Here is a 14,364-nt window from a genome sequence, read left to right as displayed (position 1 = left end):
TCGTGGATTCATCTTCTTATTATACACACATGCATTTCAAAACATTTGGACTACCTATGTTGCAAATGTATTATCTTTTCAATTTACACACGGCATCTATTGCACGTCTGTCCGTCCTGGGAGAGGGATCCCTCCTCTGTTGCTCTCCCTGAGGTTTCTCCCATTTTTCCCTTTAAACTGTGGGGTTTTCTCTGGAAGTTTTTCCTTGTACGATGTGAGGGTCTAAGGACAGAGGGTGTCGTATTGTCATACTGATATTCTGTACAAACTGTGAAGTCCACTGAGACAAATGTAACATTTGTGATATTGGGCTATATAAATAAACATTGATTGATTGATTGGACATAAAATCGATTTCAAGGACCACCTACTTCCATCTACGTAACATTGCAAAAATCAGGCATATCTTGCCTCAAAACGATGCAGAGCAACTAGTCCATGCATTTGTTACTTCAAGGCTGGATTATTATAACTCCTTATTATCAGGGTGTACCAAGAAGTCAGTCAAGTCGCTTCAGCTGATTCAAAATGCTGCAGCTCGTGTACTAACCAGAGTTAGGAAAAGGGACCACATTACTCCTGTTCTGGCTGCCTTACACTGGCTCCCTATAGAACACAGGATAGAATTTAAAATTCTTCTTCTCGCCTACAAAGCCCTTAATGGGCAGGCGCCATCTTACCTTAAATAACTCATTATACCCTATTGTCCTACTAGGGCATTGCGTTCCAAGAATGCAGGGTTGTTGGTTGTTCCTAGAGTCTCTAAAAGTACAATGGGAGCCAGAGCCTTTTCTTATCAAGCTCCACTTTTGTGGAATCAGCTTCCAGTTTGTGTTCGGACGGCAGACACCCTATCCGTTTTTAAGAGTGCGCTTAAGACCTTCCTTTTTGATAAAGCTTATAGTTAGGGCTGATTAGATTCAGCCCCTAGTTTTGCTGATATAGGCTTAGTTTGTCGGGGGACATCTTACTTCTTCCTTCTCTCTGTCTATACCTGTGTACTCTCATGTTCCGATTAACCCAGCTTCCCCAAATGTCTTTCTTTTTGGTGTCTTTATACGCCGGGATCCGGAGTCATGGAGGATCCTGCGGTCCTGTGTCATGGATTGCGAGTCCTGGATCTTGAGTCGTGGCTTTGGTCCTGGATCATAAGTCCTGGATGGATATACTCATGGATTCATCTTCCTATTATACACACATGCATTTCCAAACATTTGGACTACCTATGTTGCAAATGTATTATCTTTTCAATTTACACACGGCATCTATTGCACGTCTGTCCGTCCTGGGAGAGGGATCCCTCCTCTGTTGCTCTCCCTGAGGTTTCTCCCATTTTTTCCCCTTTAAACTGGGTTTTCTCTGGAAGTTTTTCTTTGTGCGATGTGAGGGTCTAAGGACAGAGGGTGTCGTATTGTCATACTGATATTCTGTACAAACTGTGAAGTCCACTGAGACAAATGTAACATTTGTGATATTGGGCTATATAAATAAACATTGATTGATTGATAACCGCCCTTGGTGGCACATTGCTGTGGATTTCGTTACAGGACTTCCTCCGTCCGAAGGTAATACAACCATCCTCACGAGTGTTGATTGTTACCTCCTAGTGTCCCATGTTTTTAGGCTTCACGGCATTCCCCAGGACATTGTCTCAGATCGGGGTCCCGGGTTTGGAAGGCATTCTGTCAGGCACTGGGGGCCACTGCAAGTCTTTCCTCGGGTTACCATCCACAGAGTAACGGCCAGGCAGAGCGGTCCAACCAGAACCTGGAGGCAGCCTTTCGTTGTGTCGCTGCCCGTCTCCCCGGCTCCTGGTCTTCGCACTTGGCATGGGTGGAATACGCCCATAACTCCCTGGTCAGTTCCGCCACAGGTTAGTCCCCTTGTATGGTCTCTAACGGCTTCCAGCCCCCATTGTTCCCCAGCCAGGAGACGGAAGTGACCGTTCCCTCAGTCCAGGTCCATCTCCGTCGTGGCCGCCGAGTCTGGCGGGAAGCCCGAGCAGCCCTCACCCGGACTGATGCCTGTAACCAGAGGCTGGCAAATCGCCACCGAACCCACGCTCCAGACTACCAGGTTGGCCAAAGGGTCTGGTTATCTGCTCGTAACCTGCCGCTCCAGACTGAGGCGCATAAGTTGGCCCCAAGGTATATTGGTCCATATGCAATCGAACGTGTCATAAATCCCAGTGTCGTCCGCCTTAGCCGTCCTCCTGCTCTCAAGGTACATCCCTCATTCCACGTGTTTCTGCTCAAGCCCTTTGTCTCTAGTCCACTCTCTCCTCCGGCTGACCCGCCCCCACCTCCCCGGATCATTGATGATCACCCTGCATTTACAGTATGCCGGCTGCTGGACATTCGCCGGCGTGGTCGGGGTTTCCAATACCTTGTGGACTGGGGGGGATATGGTCCTGAAGAACGGTCCTGGATCTCAAAGGCCCTTATCCTGGACCACACCCTCCTGGAAGATTTTTATAGGGAATTCCCTGACAAGCCAGGAAGGCCGCCAGGAGGCGTCCGCTGGGGGGGGGGGGGAGTACTGTTATGGTTTAGGTGTTTTGCTTTCTCCACCTCCACTCTGTCTTCTCTCTCGCTCTCTCTCTCTCTCTCTCTCCTGTGCAGTGTGGTGATCGTTAGAAGGCTCAGCTGGTTCACAATGAGGAGCACATGTACTCATCTAATCAACTCCTCCATAAAGCCCTGGTCATGTTCACACTCCAGTGCCAGATAATTACGTCTCACTCGGTAGAGCTGAACGTCGTGGTATCCTAGCTTAGTGTGATTTTCTCTTGATGTTTTTGTTGAAGAGTAACCTTGTTTTTTCCTCTGTTTTTCCAGTGTCTGCTCGAGCCAGCCTGAGTTCTGCCGCCGCCACCAGCGTGAACTAGATCACCTTCATTTTGTGGATTGTTTTTTAGTTGCTCCTTTTTTCCTTTATTAAACTTTGTTAAAAGACTGAATCCATCTGCTCGCTGCCATTGTAGGTCCTGAACCAGCCCTAACACTTTCTTTCCTCTCTGGCCCCATTTACATTTAAACTTCCCACTCTAAAAGTATCCATTGCGAGTGAGATATTAAAAGCAAAAATAAAAACAAATACATTAAACACAGACATTGAGGTTTTTAAAATCACTGCTGACCAATTGCTTCCTTACTTTAGTTACAATTCTTTTTAGTCTATAAACTTCCAGCTCATCCAGGACAGACTGCTCTTTTCGGCTCATGTGGAATCTTGCTGAGGCACAAAGAACGGCCAAATCTGGGAAATATTCTTCTATGACTACATTATGTTGGTTTTTTGTCTGCACCAGGTAAAAACGGAGGTTAAGCTCTGCATTCCGATTGTTCAGTATCATATACACTTGTCTGCAGTGAGACACTACGTGTTTCAGTAACAGACTTACATCCAGACAGCATATTTTTTACTGGAGAAACAAGTTTCCCGTGTCTGGACAGTTCTCTACTGAGGAACTCATTAGTTATGAAAGGAGGGACATTAGACAGTACAACTTTGGTTGCGGGAAGCATCAGCGGCTGTACTTGTATAAACATTTCTCTCACCGTGATGCCTGTCTCGATGACGCGGTTCACTTTCTCCACCTGATCCAGAAAGATCACCACTGTGCTGTTCGTCCGCACCAGGGACTAAATGCTGCTGTCCCCGACCTTCTCTCCCACAGCCAGCCCGATCTCCTCCACAGTGCATGGGAAGCCGGCTGAGATTTTAATGCCGTGCTTCCACATGAGTTTGGCAAACTCCCCATTTACCATGACGTCAGACGCCGGCCGGCGAGACACCGGCAGGAGAAGCCCAAAAAACACCCCACAAACACCACCAAATAGCACGAAAAGTAAAGCAAACCACCACCGATAAACTATATTAAATGAACACCCATTACACAAAATTAAACGGAAAATATAACGAAAAATTCTTGCTCTTCTCTTTCTCTCGTACTCCAAAATCTCCCAGCATGCACCAGAAGAAGAAGATTAAAGTAAAGAAGAAAAATAGTGGAATGCTGTTGCACAGCATTCACACTAAGAAAGACAATTCCATTGAAGATCAAAAACGTTTATTGTGGTATATTTCACATCATATTATATGATTAGAAACAGCCAATCAACTCAAGTGCTTTATTCAGCTGCTTCTTTTCCCTGTAAAAAAACAAACACAATATAAATACATACAGTGTATATGCACAAGCATAAACATCATACTCTGCATACATCTGAATGTTTTCTCTGTCGTTCATTTCATAAAGATTTGGGCTATATTTGTTCTGTCAAGACTTAAGTATTGCATTAAGAGATAGTTAATTTAATTTTCATTCATAAAAGCTGAAATGTCTTTATAGTTACCTTGCCAGAGTCACGGCTCTTTGCTCTCAGTTTGTTGACCTGGGACTCTGCAATGTCAGCACGCTCCTCAGCCTCCTCCAGCTCATTTTGAACCTTCCTGCACTTGGACAGATGAGTATTGGCTTGTTCCTCCTGGAATAAGAGATACATAGTTTAAGGTACAGAAACCTTCAAACACTTCAAAATATAATATAAGAATGTGATGGTAATCTTAACAATCAGCAAGATTTGCTGGTAAAAATAAATCTAACATATCTACAAAACAATGTATATATTGTCCTTACCGCCTCCTCAGCCTGCCTCTTGTAGGCCTTCACCTTCAGCTGCAATTTGTCAACCAGATCCTGCAGCCTGGCAACATTTTTCTTGTCCTCCTCAGTCTGTGCCAATTTAGATTTGCATGTTTAAATATTTTAAAAAGTTAGTATATTAGATGAATTGGTATTGTACATTTGAACTATGATAGTAACCATACCTGATAGGTGAGCTCCTTAACTCTCCTCTCATATTTGCGGACACCTTTAACAGCATCTACTCCACGTCTCTGTTCAGCCTCAACCTCTGCTTCCAGCTCACGCACCTTTTGAATAACATTAAAACATTAAGTATCCAGCTTGTTTTCAAAGGTTTCTTTCAGCTATATAAATCTTAGTATGACTTTTTTTACCCTAGACTCGAGTTTCTGGAGCTGCTTCTTGCCCCCCTTCATGGCCAGGTTCTCAGCCTCATCCAGACGGTGCTGCAGGTCCTTAACAGCAACCTCCAGGTTCTTCTTCATCCTCTCCAGATGAGCACTAGTATCTTGCTCCTTCTTCAGCTCCTCAGCCATCATAGCAGCCTACAGGAGACATCAAAACATGTTAATTATAAATATAAAAAAGAAAATGGCCGTTAAAAGTAAGAACACATGGCATTGAAACCTACATCAGTGATGGCCTTCTTGGCCTTCTCCTCTGCATTCCTTGCTTCCTGCACAGTGTCATCCACTTCACCCTGGACCTGGACCAGGTCTGTCTCAAGCTTCTTCTTGGTGTTCATAAGGCTTGTGTTCTAAAAGGTAAAAATATTTAGCCTCTGAAGTCATCACATGCCTAATATTCATGTTAGTTGAAATTGTATTTGATTCTTGAATTATTGAAATGATTAGGTTTGTTCACCTGAGAGTGCAGAAGTCCAACACGCTCACTGGCATCAACCAGCTCTTGCTCAGCAGTTTTGCGACTTCTCTCTGTCTGTTCCAGAGCAGCTCTAAGTTCCTCAATTTCAGCCACCATAAGACCATTTCTACGATCCACCATAGCAGCCTGCTCCTTGAAGTCGTCCTGGGCTCTGACAGCATCATCAAGGTGCAGTTGTGCATCCTAGTGAGAAAAAGATCAGACATACATGAATGCCAAAATGTAGCCCAATCTACCATAGTTGGAAAAGCAACTGTTCCTTTTCTATACCTTCAGCTGTGCCTGCACATTCCTGAGCTGCTTCGTGGACTCAGCAGCCTGGCGGTTGGCATGGCTGAGCTGAATCTCCATCTCATTCAGATCTCCCTCCATCTTCTTCTTGATTCTCAGGGCATCGTTTCTGCTCCTGACCTCAGAATCCAGAGTGCTCTGCATGGAGTCAGTCACTCTCTGGCTGTTCCTCTTGATCTGTTCCATCTCTTCATCTTTCTCTGCCAGCTTCCTGTCCACCTCACCCTTAATCTGGTTGAGCTCCAGCTGGACACGCAGGATCTTAGACTCTTCATGTTCCAGAGTTCCCTAATGAAGTCAAACAATTAAACACTCATCTTTGCCTTCAAACACTGATATATTTGTCAATGATTTTTTATGTTATGAACTCCCAGGAAAGAAATACCTCAGCCTCTTCAAGAGCTGTCTGGATCTCAGTCTTCTCTGTCTCCACCTGCTTCTTTGTCTTCTCCAGCTCATGGATGCTCTTGCCAGTCTCACCAATCTGTTCAGTCAGATCTGAGATCTCCTCTGCAGAAAGATACATGGGGTTTATCACATTGTTGAGCCTTAAATGGTAAAATATCAACAACAAAAATGTCCAACTCATGTTGAACTCTGTGACATTATGTAGAACTCACGTTGCAGATTCTTGTTTTCACGCTTCATGGTCTCCAGATGATCAAGAGCCTCCTCATAAGAGTTCTTCATCTTGAACAGTTCAGTGCTGAGAGAACGAGCCTCCTTCTGTGCTCCCTCAAGCTCTGCCTGACCCTCCTCGTACTTCTGCTTCCACTCTGCCAACACCTGGATAATACAATTCATACAGTTTATTTGGTTGTGTTAAAGTATCAGGGCAAAATAAATATTCATGTCATTGTTTGTGTGTTTTGACCAAACACAGTAAATGGTGTTACCTTGTCAAAGTTCCTCTGCTTTTTGTCCAGGTTGGCAGCAAGGCCATTGGCCCTCTCCACATCAATCATGAGGTCCTCCACCTCACTCTGGAGCCTCTGTTTGGTTTTCTCAAGAGAAGCACACTTGGAATTCACTGCCTCAATCTGTTCCTCAGCCTCCTGAAGGCGCTGGGCAAGCTTTTTCCTGTTTGAAAATGGAGGTATTTGTGGCTCAGTTAAACTCATAAAGTTACAAGTTATTTTCTAGTTATATTTGCATAACTGAAACAACTAATTACCGTATTAATTAATCTAAAGGATTGGCCTCAAAGTAAGAAGCTATACACATTTTAAAATACTAATGTTATTACCAGCAATTCAGGAAACAGTAGAGTTGTTGCTAAAATGCTACACTTCTGGCCATCTAACAGTTTGAATGTCACTCACTTGGATTCCTCAAGCTCCTCAGTGCGCTGGATAGCATCAGTTTCATACTTCGATCTCCACTGAGCCACCTCACTGTTGGCCTTGGACATTCCACGCTGCAGCTCAGCCTTGGCCTCCTGCTCCTCTTCAAACTGCTCCCTCAGCAGATCACAGTCATGGCGGGCTGATTGCAGGCCATGGGCAAGAGCATTCTTGGCCTGTTGTAAGAAATATTATTAACCTTTACACAATTTCTAAATCACAAACAAATCATACAAATATATACCATCTTAATGGTTTCTTACCTTAACCTCCTCCTCAATCTGTCTCTTCAATTCATCAATCTGCTGTGTGGAGGCCTGCTTGCCTCTGGTCAACTGAGAGACAAGAGCTTCCTTCTCTTCAACTTGACGGCTGAACTCACCTTGTGTGAAAGATATTATAATACGTTAGTTTGTGTTACGTTTCTAAATCATATACTCCACAGATGGTTCACCAAAAACATGTAGATACCATTTTCTGTCAGGAGACGTGCTTTCTGTGAACTTGTGTCATTGATTTGGCGAACGTTTTCATCATTCTTGGTCTTCAGTTCGCTAAGTTGGTCCTCAAGAGTACGGCACATCTTTTCAAGATTTCCCTAATGAGGAAGAAATCAACAAGATCAGTGATCAGATTTTATTCACAAAATAATGTACATGATGTACTATATTCATATTGGTAACATATCATATAATAAAAAAAGCATGTAATGCTAGTGTACCTTTGCCTTAGCAACATTCTCCATGTTGCTAGAGAGGTCATCAATCTCCATCTTGTATTCACTCTTTTCCTTCTCAAGCTTCTGCTTGACACGCTGGAGGTTGTCAATCTGCTCTCCCAGCTCAGCAACACTGTCAGCCTGCTTCTTGCGAAGGGCAGAAGCAGTTGCTTCATGCTGCAGAGTGGACTCCTCAAGGTCACGACGGAGCTTCTGGAACTCAGCCTCACGCTTCTTGTTCATCTCAATCTGAGCAGAGGTGGCACCTCCAGCCTCCTCCAGCCTCTCACTGATCTCCTCAAGTTCCCTGGAGAGGTCAGCTCTCTGCTTCTCAACCTTGGCACGAGCTGCACGCTCAGCCTCAATCTCCTCTTCCAGTTCCTCAATACGAGCCTGTTGAATGTAGATGGTTTCTCTTTTAGCAATCATTCACTTTATTACACATAATAACACATGTATGCAGTATTGTTAAGTGTAACACAATATCTCACCTGGAGCTCCTTGATCTTCTTCTGGAGCTGAGCACCCAGAGACTGCTCATCTTCAATCTTGCTAAGGAGCTGACTGCATTCAAATTCCTTCCTGTGAACACAATTGATAAAGTGCATTGAGTTCATGTAATTGAACACTTCTTTAAAAAAATATATGTTGTTTAAACAGAAAAACTAAATTACTTTTTGATTTTCTCATCAGACTGCTGCTTGTCATTCTCAAGATCCATGACGGATTCCTGGGACAGTTTGAGATCACCCTCAAGCTTTCTCTTGGTTCTCTCCAGGTCCATACGCAGCTTCTTCTCTTGCTCCAGAGAACCCTCAAGCTAAACAAAGGTATACATTTTTAATTATCATATTCAAGAATAATCTTGCTTAGCCAAATCAAGTGACTTTAAACTTACATCATCCACTTGCTGCTCAAGCTTGGTCTTGGCCTTGGTCAGAGTGTTGACTTTGTCTTCCTCTGCCTGCAGGTCATCAAGAGTCTGCTGATGAGACTCCTGAAGGGCTTTCTTTTCCTTGGTCAGCTTAGCAAGGCTCTCATCCTGAGAGGCCATCTCCTCGGTCAGGTTCTTCACCTAAGTGTGCAAGAAAGATTTTGTTAATACAAATAAATAATTATAATCTCACTACCTAATGGACAGATTATTGATTACAAACCTTGTTCTCAGTGGCATGTTTCTCCTTTTCCACTTTGGCCAAGGTAAGCTCCAGGTCATCAATATCCTTCTTGAGCTCAGAGCATTCATCCTCCAGCTTTCTCTTCTTGGCAGTGAGCTCAGCATTAATTTCCTCTTCATCCTCCAGTCTCTCAGTTGTCTCTTTGAGTTTGGCCTCCATCTGAATCTTACTCTTGATGAGTCCCTCACATCTCTCCTCAGCATCAGAGAGATTGTCTCCTTCCTAGACCATTTTCATAAAAATACATGTTAGCTCTTATATATTCACAAACATGAAAAAGCGTATTTTTCTGTTGACGTGTACTTACAGATGCTACTTGCAGAGCCAGATCAGTCTTCTCCCGCAGAAGGGAAACCATCTTCTCCTCCAGTTCCTTCTTCTTGGCCAGGGCAGCAGCCAGGTCAGTTTTCATTTTTTCATAGTTCTCCTTCATATTTGCCAGCTCCTTCTCAGTTTCAGCACTCTGCAGCAGAGGCTTAATCTTGTAGTAGACCTTCATCCATGGCCAGTGTTTGACATTCATGAAGGAGCGCACGTTGTACTGGATGGTGTATATGGCTTCCCTGCACAAAGAAATTGGTTTTAGACAATATCTTTATTTTTTACACCATTGATCAGAATTAGCAGTTTTCAACGTGCCTCCTTTCTGTCATCTTCACAAACTCCTTTCTCATGACGTAACCACGGGCCAAAGCCTGAGTCATGGTGACCAGAGATGCCAGTTTTTCGTCTCTCATCTCCTCAAGGGTACCCAGCAGGCCAGCCTTGAAGAACACCTGAACAAACAGAAACAAAATATCTTTTCAGAATCAGAATACCTTTTTTCAAGGAGGGGAAATATAAATGATGAATTCAATAATGAACACTTGAAACACTGTATAACAAGCAAGCAAACAAACAAAAGGAAATATGTGACTCCTATTTACATGATGGTTTTTGGTTGGATGGAATGGTTTTAAGGCCAAGTCTTAATCACTTGTTTCATCATAATCAAGGAAGTATTGTTTTTTATTTTTTGTTATTTGCCGGATTGGAAAAAGAGAGGCTACCAGAGTTGACCTCCTGAGGTAGTTTAATTAATTACATGTATAATACATACTACCTTAGTCACAGTAACATACAACAAATACACTGTACAGCGTCTTTGGTAAATATTCATTAGCTCAGTTATGAAGAAAATGTAAAGTACTTACCTTGGTGTGTCCAAATTTATATTCATCATGAGGAACATCAATTGACCCAAGCAGCTTCTCTGAAGCCTTCTTGTTGTCCATGAACTGACCGTCAGGGATGACACCGGCATTCAGCACCTTGTATCTATATGAAAGAGTTTATTGTCAGGAGGAGCATTACATTGTAATAATGAGAGGTTCAAATTATATGTATAAAAACATTATACCTCTGCTTGAAATCAGCATAGAGGATCCTGCTGGGGAAACCTTTTCTGCAGATTCTAATACCCTCCAGGACACCATTACACCTGAGCTGGTGGATAACCAGGAAGTTCTCCATAAGACCTGAACAAAGATATATTATACATTTAATTATTTGAGTAAATAGTAGGTATTTCTGTTGATGCAGCACAGAATTAAAAACCAAACCAGTCCTCAATACTGTTGTATATGTACCTGGAGTCTTTGACTCATTGGGAATCAGACAGCGCACAAAGTGAGGATGGGTGGCCCTCAAGTTAGTCATCAGCTTGCCCAAGTTCTCCTGTAATCCATAATGGTGTCATGTCATGAAATGCCACAATTGGGAGTTTTAGTTTAAACAGAGATCTATTAGTTATGTTTGCTTTTAGAAAACTTACCCTGAACTGCGAGGACACAGTCTGCATAGAACCACCCTTCTTCTTGCCTCCCTTCTTAGTAGCATCTGTTGATGTTTTGTTAGAATGTCATTCAATTAGCATAAACAAGTAATAGTTGATGAGATAAAATAATATTACAAATATACATTTGATTTGTAAAAAGTATATATTATCTCTGGTTTTAAATGTCTTTACTGTAGTTACTATCTTACCCTCAACTATTGGAGGATACAGCGAAACCAGCAGTTTCACTGAGGATTTCTGGTACAGCTGAATGACAGAGTCATTCAGGGGATCCTTGTTCTTGTCCAGCCAGCCAGTGATGTTGTAATCCACGGTACCAGCATAGTGCACCAGGGAGAAGTGGGCCTCAGCCTTGCCCTTTGCGGGCTTTGGCTTCTCAAATGCTCTGTTTTTGCCAAGATGCTGGTCATACAGCTTGTTCTTGAAGGATGTGTCTGAGGCCTTGGGGAACATGCACTCCTCTTCAAGGATGGAGAAGATGCCCATGGGCTTGAAAAGGTTGAAAGAGGAATATCATTTAGTGATACATTATAACAAATAAAAAAACGTTTACATATGATGTATGATATAATAAATGAAGTGGTTACCCTTTCAATCAGCTCAATGCAGGCAGCCAAGTCCATACCAAAGTCAATGAACTCCCAGATAATACCCTCCTTCTTGTACTCCTCTTGCTCCAGGACGAACATAGTGTGGTTGAAGAACTGTTGCAGTTTCTCATTTGTGAAGTTGATGCACAGCTGCTCCAATGTATTGAACTGCAAAAGGACATATCATCTTCATAATCTCTCACAAGGCATTAAGAACTATTATTTATTGAAAAGTATCAACTGCTAAATTGTTCAAACTCTGGCTTACATCAAAGATTTCAAAGCCAGCAATATCCAGCACACCAATGTAGAACTGTCTAGCTTGTTTGGTGTCCAACATATGGTTGATACGGATGACCATCCACAAGAACATCCTCTCATAGATAGACTTGGCCAGGGCAGGCACTGAGTTCATGACCTTGAAGAAAAAAAGTGATGTGATTTCATTTTTGACATATTATATTATTTTCAGGATACATGCCATTACAATTCCAAAACTAAAATTGAACAAAAGACGCCATTGAATTTTGAATTAAATTAGAACTAGTACAGAAAATGCCAACTGACATTGCATATCTTTTTCCTAATGAAATCTGTACTACATTTTTTGTTTATAAACAGTCGAATGTTGGATATTGATCATCATTGTTTACCTGAGGTACAGTCTGTCCCTTGGTGACATACTCATTTCCGACCTTCACTCTAGGATAGCACAGACCCTTCAGCATGTCAGCGGAGTTCAGACCCAGCAAATAAGCAACCTTGTCAGCATCTGAAAATAATTCAGAAATGTCCATCATAATTTGTGAAGAACACAATGTTATCAAGAAATGTATCAATGTTGTTTCCAAGCTCTAAGCTTTGAGCTAAGATTAAATACTCACCGTCTGTGCCATCAGGCTCAGCCTGCTCCTCACGCTGCTTTTGCTTGAACTTCATGTTACCATGGTGAAGCACAGCACCGGTCATCTTGTAAATGCTCATCTTCTCTTCATTATTGAAGCCCAGGATATCAATAGCATTCTGATGTCAAGAGACACAAAAAACACAATTGTTCAAGCAAAAGTTCTTAAAAGAGTTGTAATGATGTTGCATTTGTTTCACAAAGTCTATTTAAATATGTTGAATTTGAAAATTACTCACATCCGTGGCTTCCAGCTCCACTTTGTCATCAATGCTGGCCACAACGATCTTACCCATGCTACACATGGGGAAGTCGTAGGGGTTGGTTGTGATGAGTGCCAGTTCTAGAATCCAAAAAAGATAAACATGTCAGTAGATATTTTTTATAAATGTAAAAGTCTAATAAGGTTGAAACAATTGCAATATCTAATTCTCCTTACCAAGGAGCTCTGGCTTGTGGCCGGTCATCATCTGGTAGAAGATATGGTAGCCTCTCTCTTCCTCAAGCTGGAATGTCACTCTAGACTTCTCCAGCAGATCTACAAGTTTTGATCATGTCAGTGCCAGGCTAAATCTGACTTACAGTAGTTTGTATACACTATAAGGATTGTTACTTACAAGTCTCAATATCAGCACTGGCCAGTTTGCCAGCTGTGTTGAAATGGATTCTGATGAATTTACCCTGTTTGGAATAACATAATCATTAATGTCCCTCCACATGTGCAATGTAACAATGCTTCTCTCGTGTGTAGAAACTGTTCCATACTTACAAAACGAGAAGAGTTGTCATTCCTCACAGTTTTGGCGTTACCATAAGACTCAAGCAATGGATTGGCTGCAATAATCTGATCCTCAAGTGACCCCTAAAATCCAGGTTAAGAATAGCTGTCAGGAAACTACTTATTTGGTTCATCCCTGAAAAAACTTCTAAAGATAAGAATCCTGAATCGTCATCATCATAGAGTAACATACCTTTGATGCGTCTCTCTTGGGTCCAGAAACTGAGATTGTTGCAAAGTACTGGATGACACGCTTGGTGTTCACAGTCTTTCCAGCACCAGATTCTCCACTAGGTAGAGACAGAGATTATTAAGAACTTGACCAATATGTTTGATTAATCTCAATTTAAATTAAATTGGCACAATTGTAAATGTTACAAACTTACGTGATCAAGACAGACTGGTTTTCCCTATCTGTAAAAGTAAAAAAAACCATAAACCAATCAAATACATGTTAAAAACAGAAACCCTATACTGATGCGTTTTAAATGAGTGGTAATGACTTACCAGTAGCCATGAACTGATAAGCGTTGTCAGAGACAGAGAAGATGTGGGGTGGAGCCTCCATACGCTTCTTGCCTCTGTAGGCGCTTACACATTCAGCATCGTATACTGGGAGCCACTTGTAGGGGTTCACAGTGGCACAGAACAACCCAGAGTAGGTCTACAATATATCATAGAGAATTTAAATGTAACTTCATGTTTCCAGCAAACATTGTTCAGTCTCATTAGGCAATTAGTCTTACGTAGATCATCCATGCTGCATAACGCTCTTTGAGGTTATACAGCACAGAGGCTTCATTGAGATGGGTCATCATGGCCATGTCCTCAATCTTGTCATACTTGGGAGGGTTCAATGGGAAGACCTCCTCTTCTTTCACTACCCTCTCCTAGAACAGGAAATGTGTTACAATGACAAATGATCAAATTCAATTCCTTGTACACACTGATTTAATGATACGAACCTCCTCAGTTCCCAGTATTTTGACAGTGGCTTTGCCACCATCTTTCTTGATAAGTGTTGCCTTCAAGTACAGCTCCTTGACATCAGACACAAAGCAAGCACTCTTGGCATCAAATGGTGCGCTTTGAGCCTCAAGTCTTTCCCTCTCTGGCTTACGAAGGTAAATGGCAGCCTTGCCATACAAGGCCATCTCCGCGTCGGTACTCATGGTGGCAGTTTATTTCT

General features: G+C 42.4%; 1 protein-coding gene across 1 annotated transcript; it reads right to left on the bottom strand.

The window, feature by feature from the left end:
• Positions 1-4,055: 4,055 nt before the first annotated feature.
• On the bottom strand, positions 4,056-14,362 carry LOC307043090 (myosin heavy chain, fast skeletal muscle-like). The gene is made up of 39 exons (XM_079687324.1): positions 14,141-14,362; positions 13,922-14,065; positions 13,683-13,839; positions 13,562-13,589; positions 13,369-13,465; positions 13,167-13,259; positions 13,015-13,078; positions 12,837-12,935; positions 12,637-12,740; positions 12,378-12,516; positions 12,147-12,265; positions 11,762-11,911; positions 11,491-11,661; positions 11,092-11,392; positions 10,880-10,944; positions 10,695-10,782; positions 10,466-10,583; positions 10,260-10,383; positions 9,706-9,842; positions 9,374-9,629; positions 9,046-9,288; positions 8,787-8,963; positions 8,563-8,708; positions 8,380-8,470; positions 7,892-8,281; positions 7,642-7,768; positions 7,434-7,552; positions 7,150-7,346; positions 6,724-6,907; positions 6,448-6,613; positions 6,213-6,337; positions 5,807-6,115; positions 5,516-5,719; positions 5,283-5,408; positions 5,026-5,196; positions 4,834-4,938; positions 4,643-4,738; positions 4,359-4,490; positions 4,056-4,154 (listed from the first exon to the last, which is right to left on the bottom strand). The coding sequence occupies exons 1-39, from the start codon at positions 14,345-14,347 to the stop codon at positions 4,134-4,136; spliced, it is 5,790 nt and encodes a 1,929-aa protein (XP_079543450.1). The 5' UTR covers positions 14,348-14,362; the 3' UTR covers positions 4,056-4,133.
• Positions 14,363-14,364: the final 2 nt, after the last annotated feature.

This window comes from Notothenia rossii, assembly GCF_949606895.1.
Source record: "Notothenia rossii genome assembly, chromosome: 6".
NCBI lineage: Eukaryota > Metazoa > Chordata > Actinopteri > Perciformes > Nototheniidae > Notothenia > Notothenia rossii.
This window is presented reverse-complemented; position numbering and strand designations above follow the sequence as displayed.

Coding starts and splice junctions, on each gene's coding strand:
- LOC307043090 (XM_079687324.1), bottom strand. CDS start 14,347: ATGAGTACCGACGCGGAGATGGCCTTGTATGGCAAGGCTGCCATTTAC. Junction 9,843..10,259: donor ATAAATTTGGACACACCAAG/GTAAGTACTTTA, acceptor CTGTTTGTTCAG/GTGTTCTTCAAGGCTGGCCT. Junction 8,709..8,786: donor TTGAGCAGCAAGTGGATGAT/GTAAGTTTAAAG, acceptor ACCTTTGTTTAG/CTTGAGGGTTCTCTGGAGCA.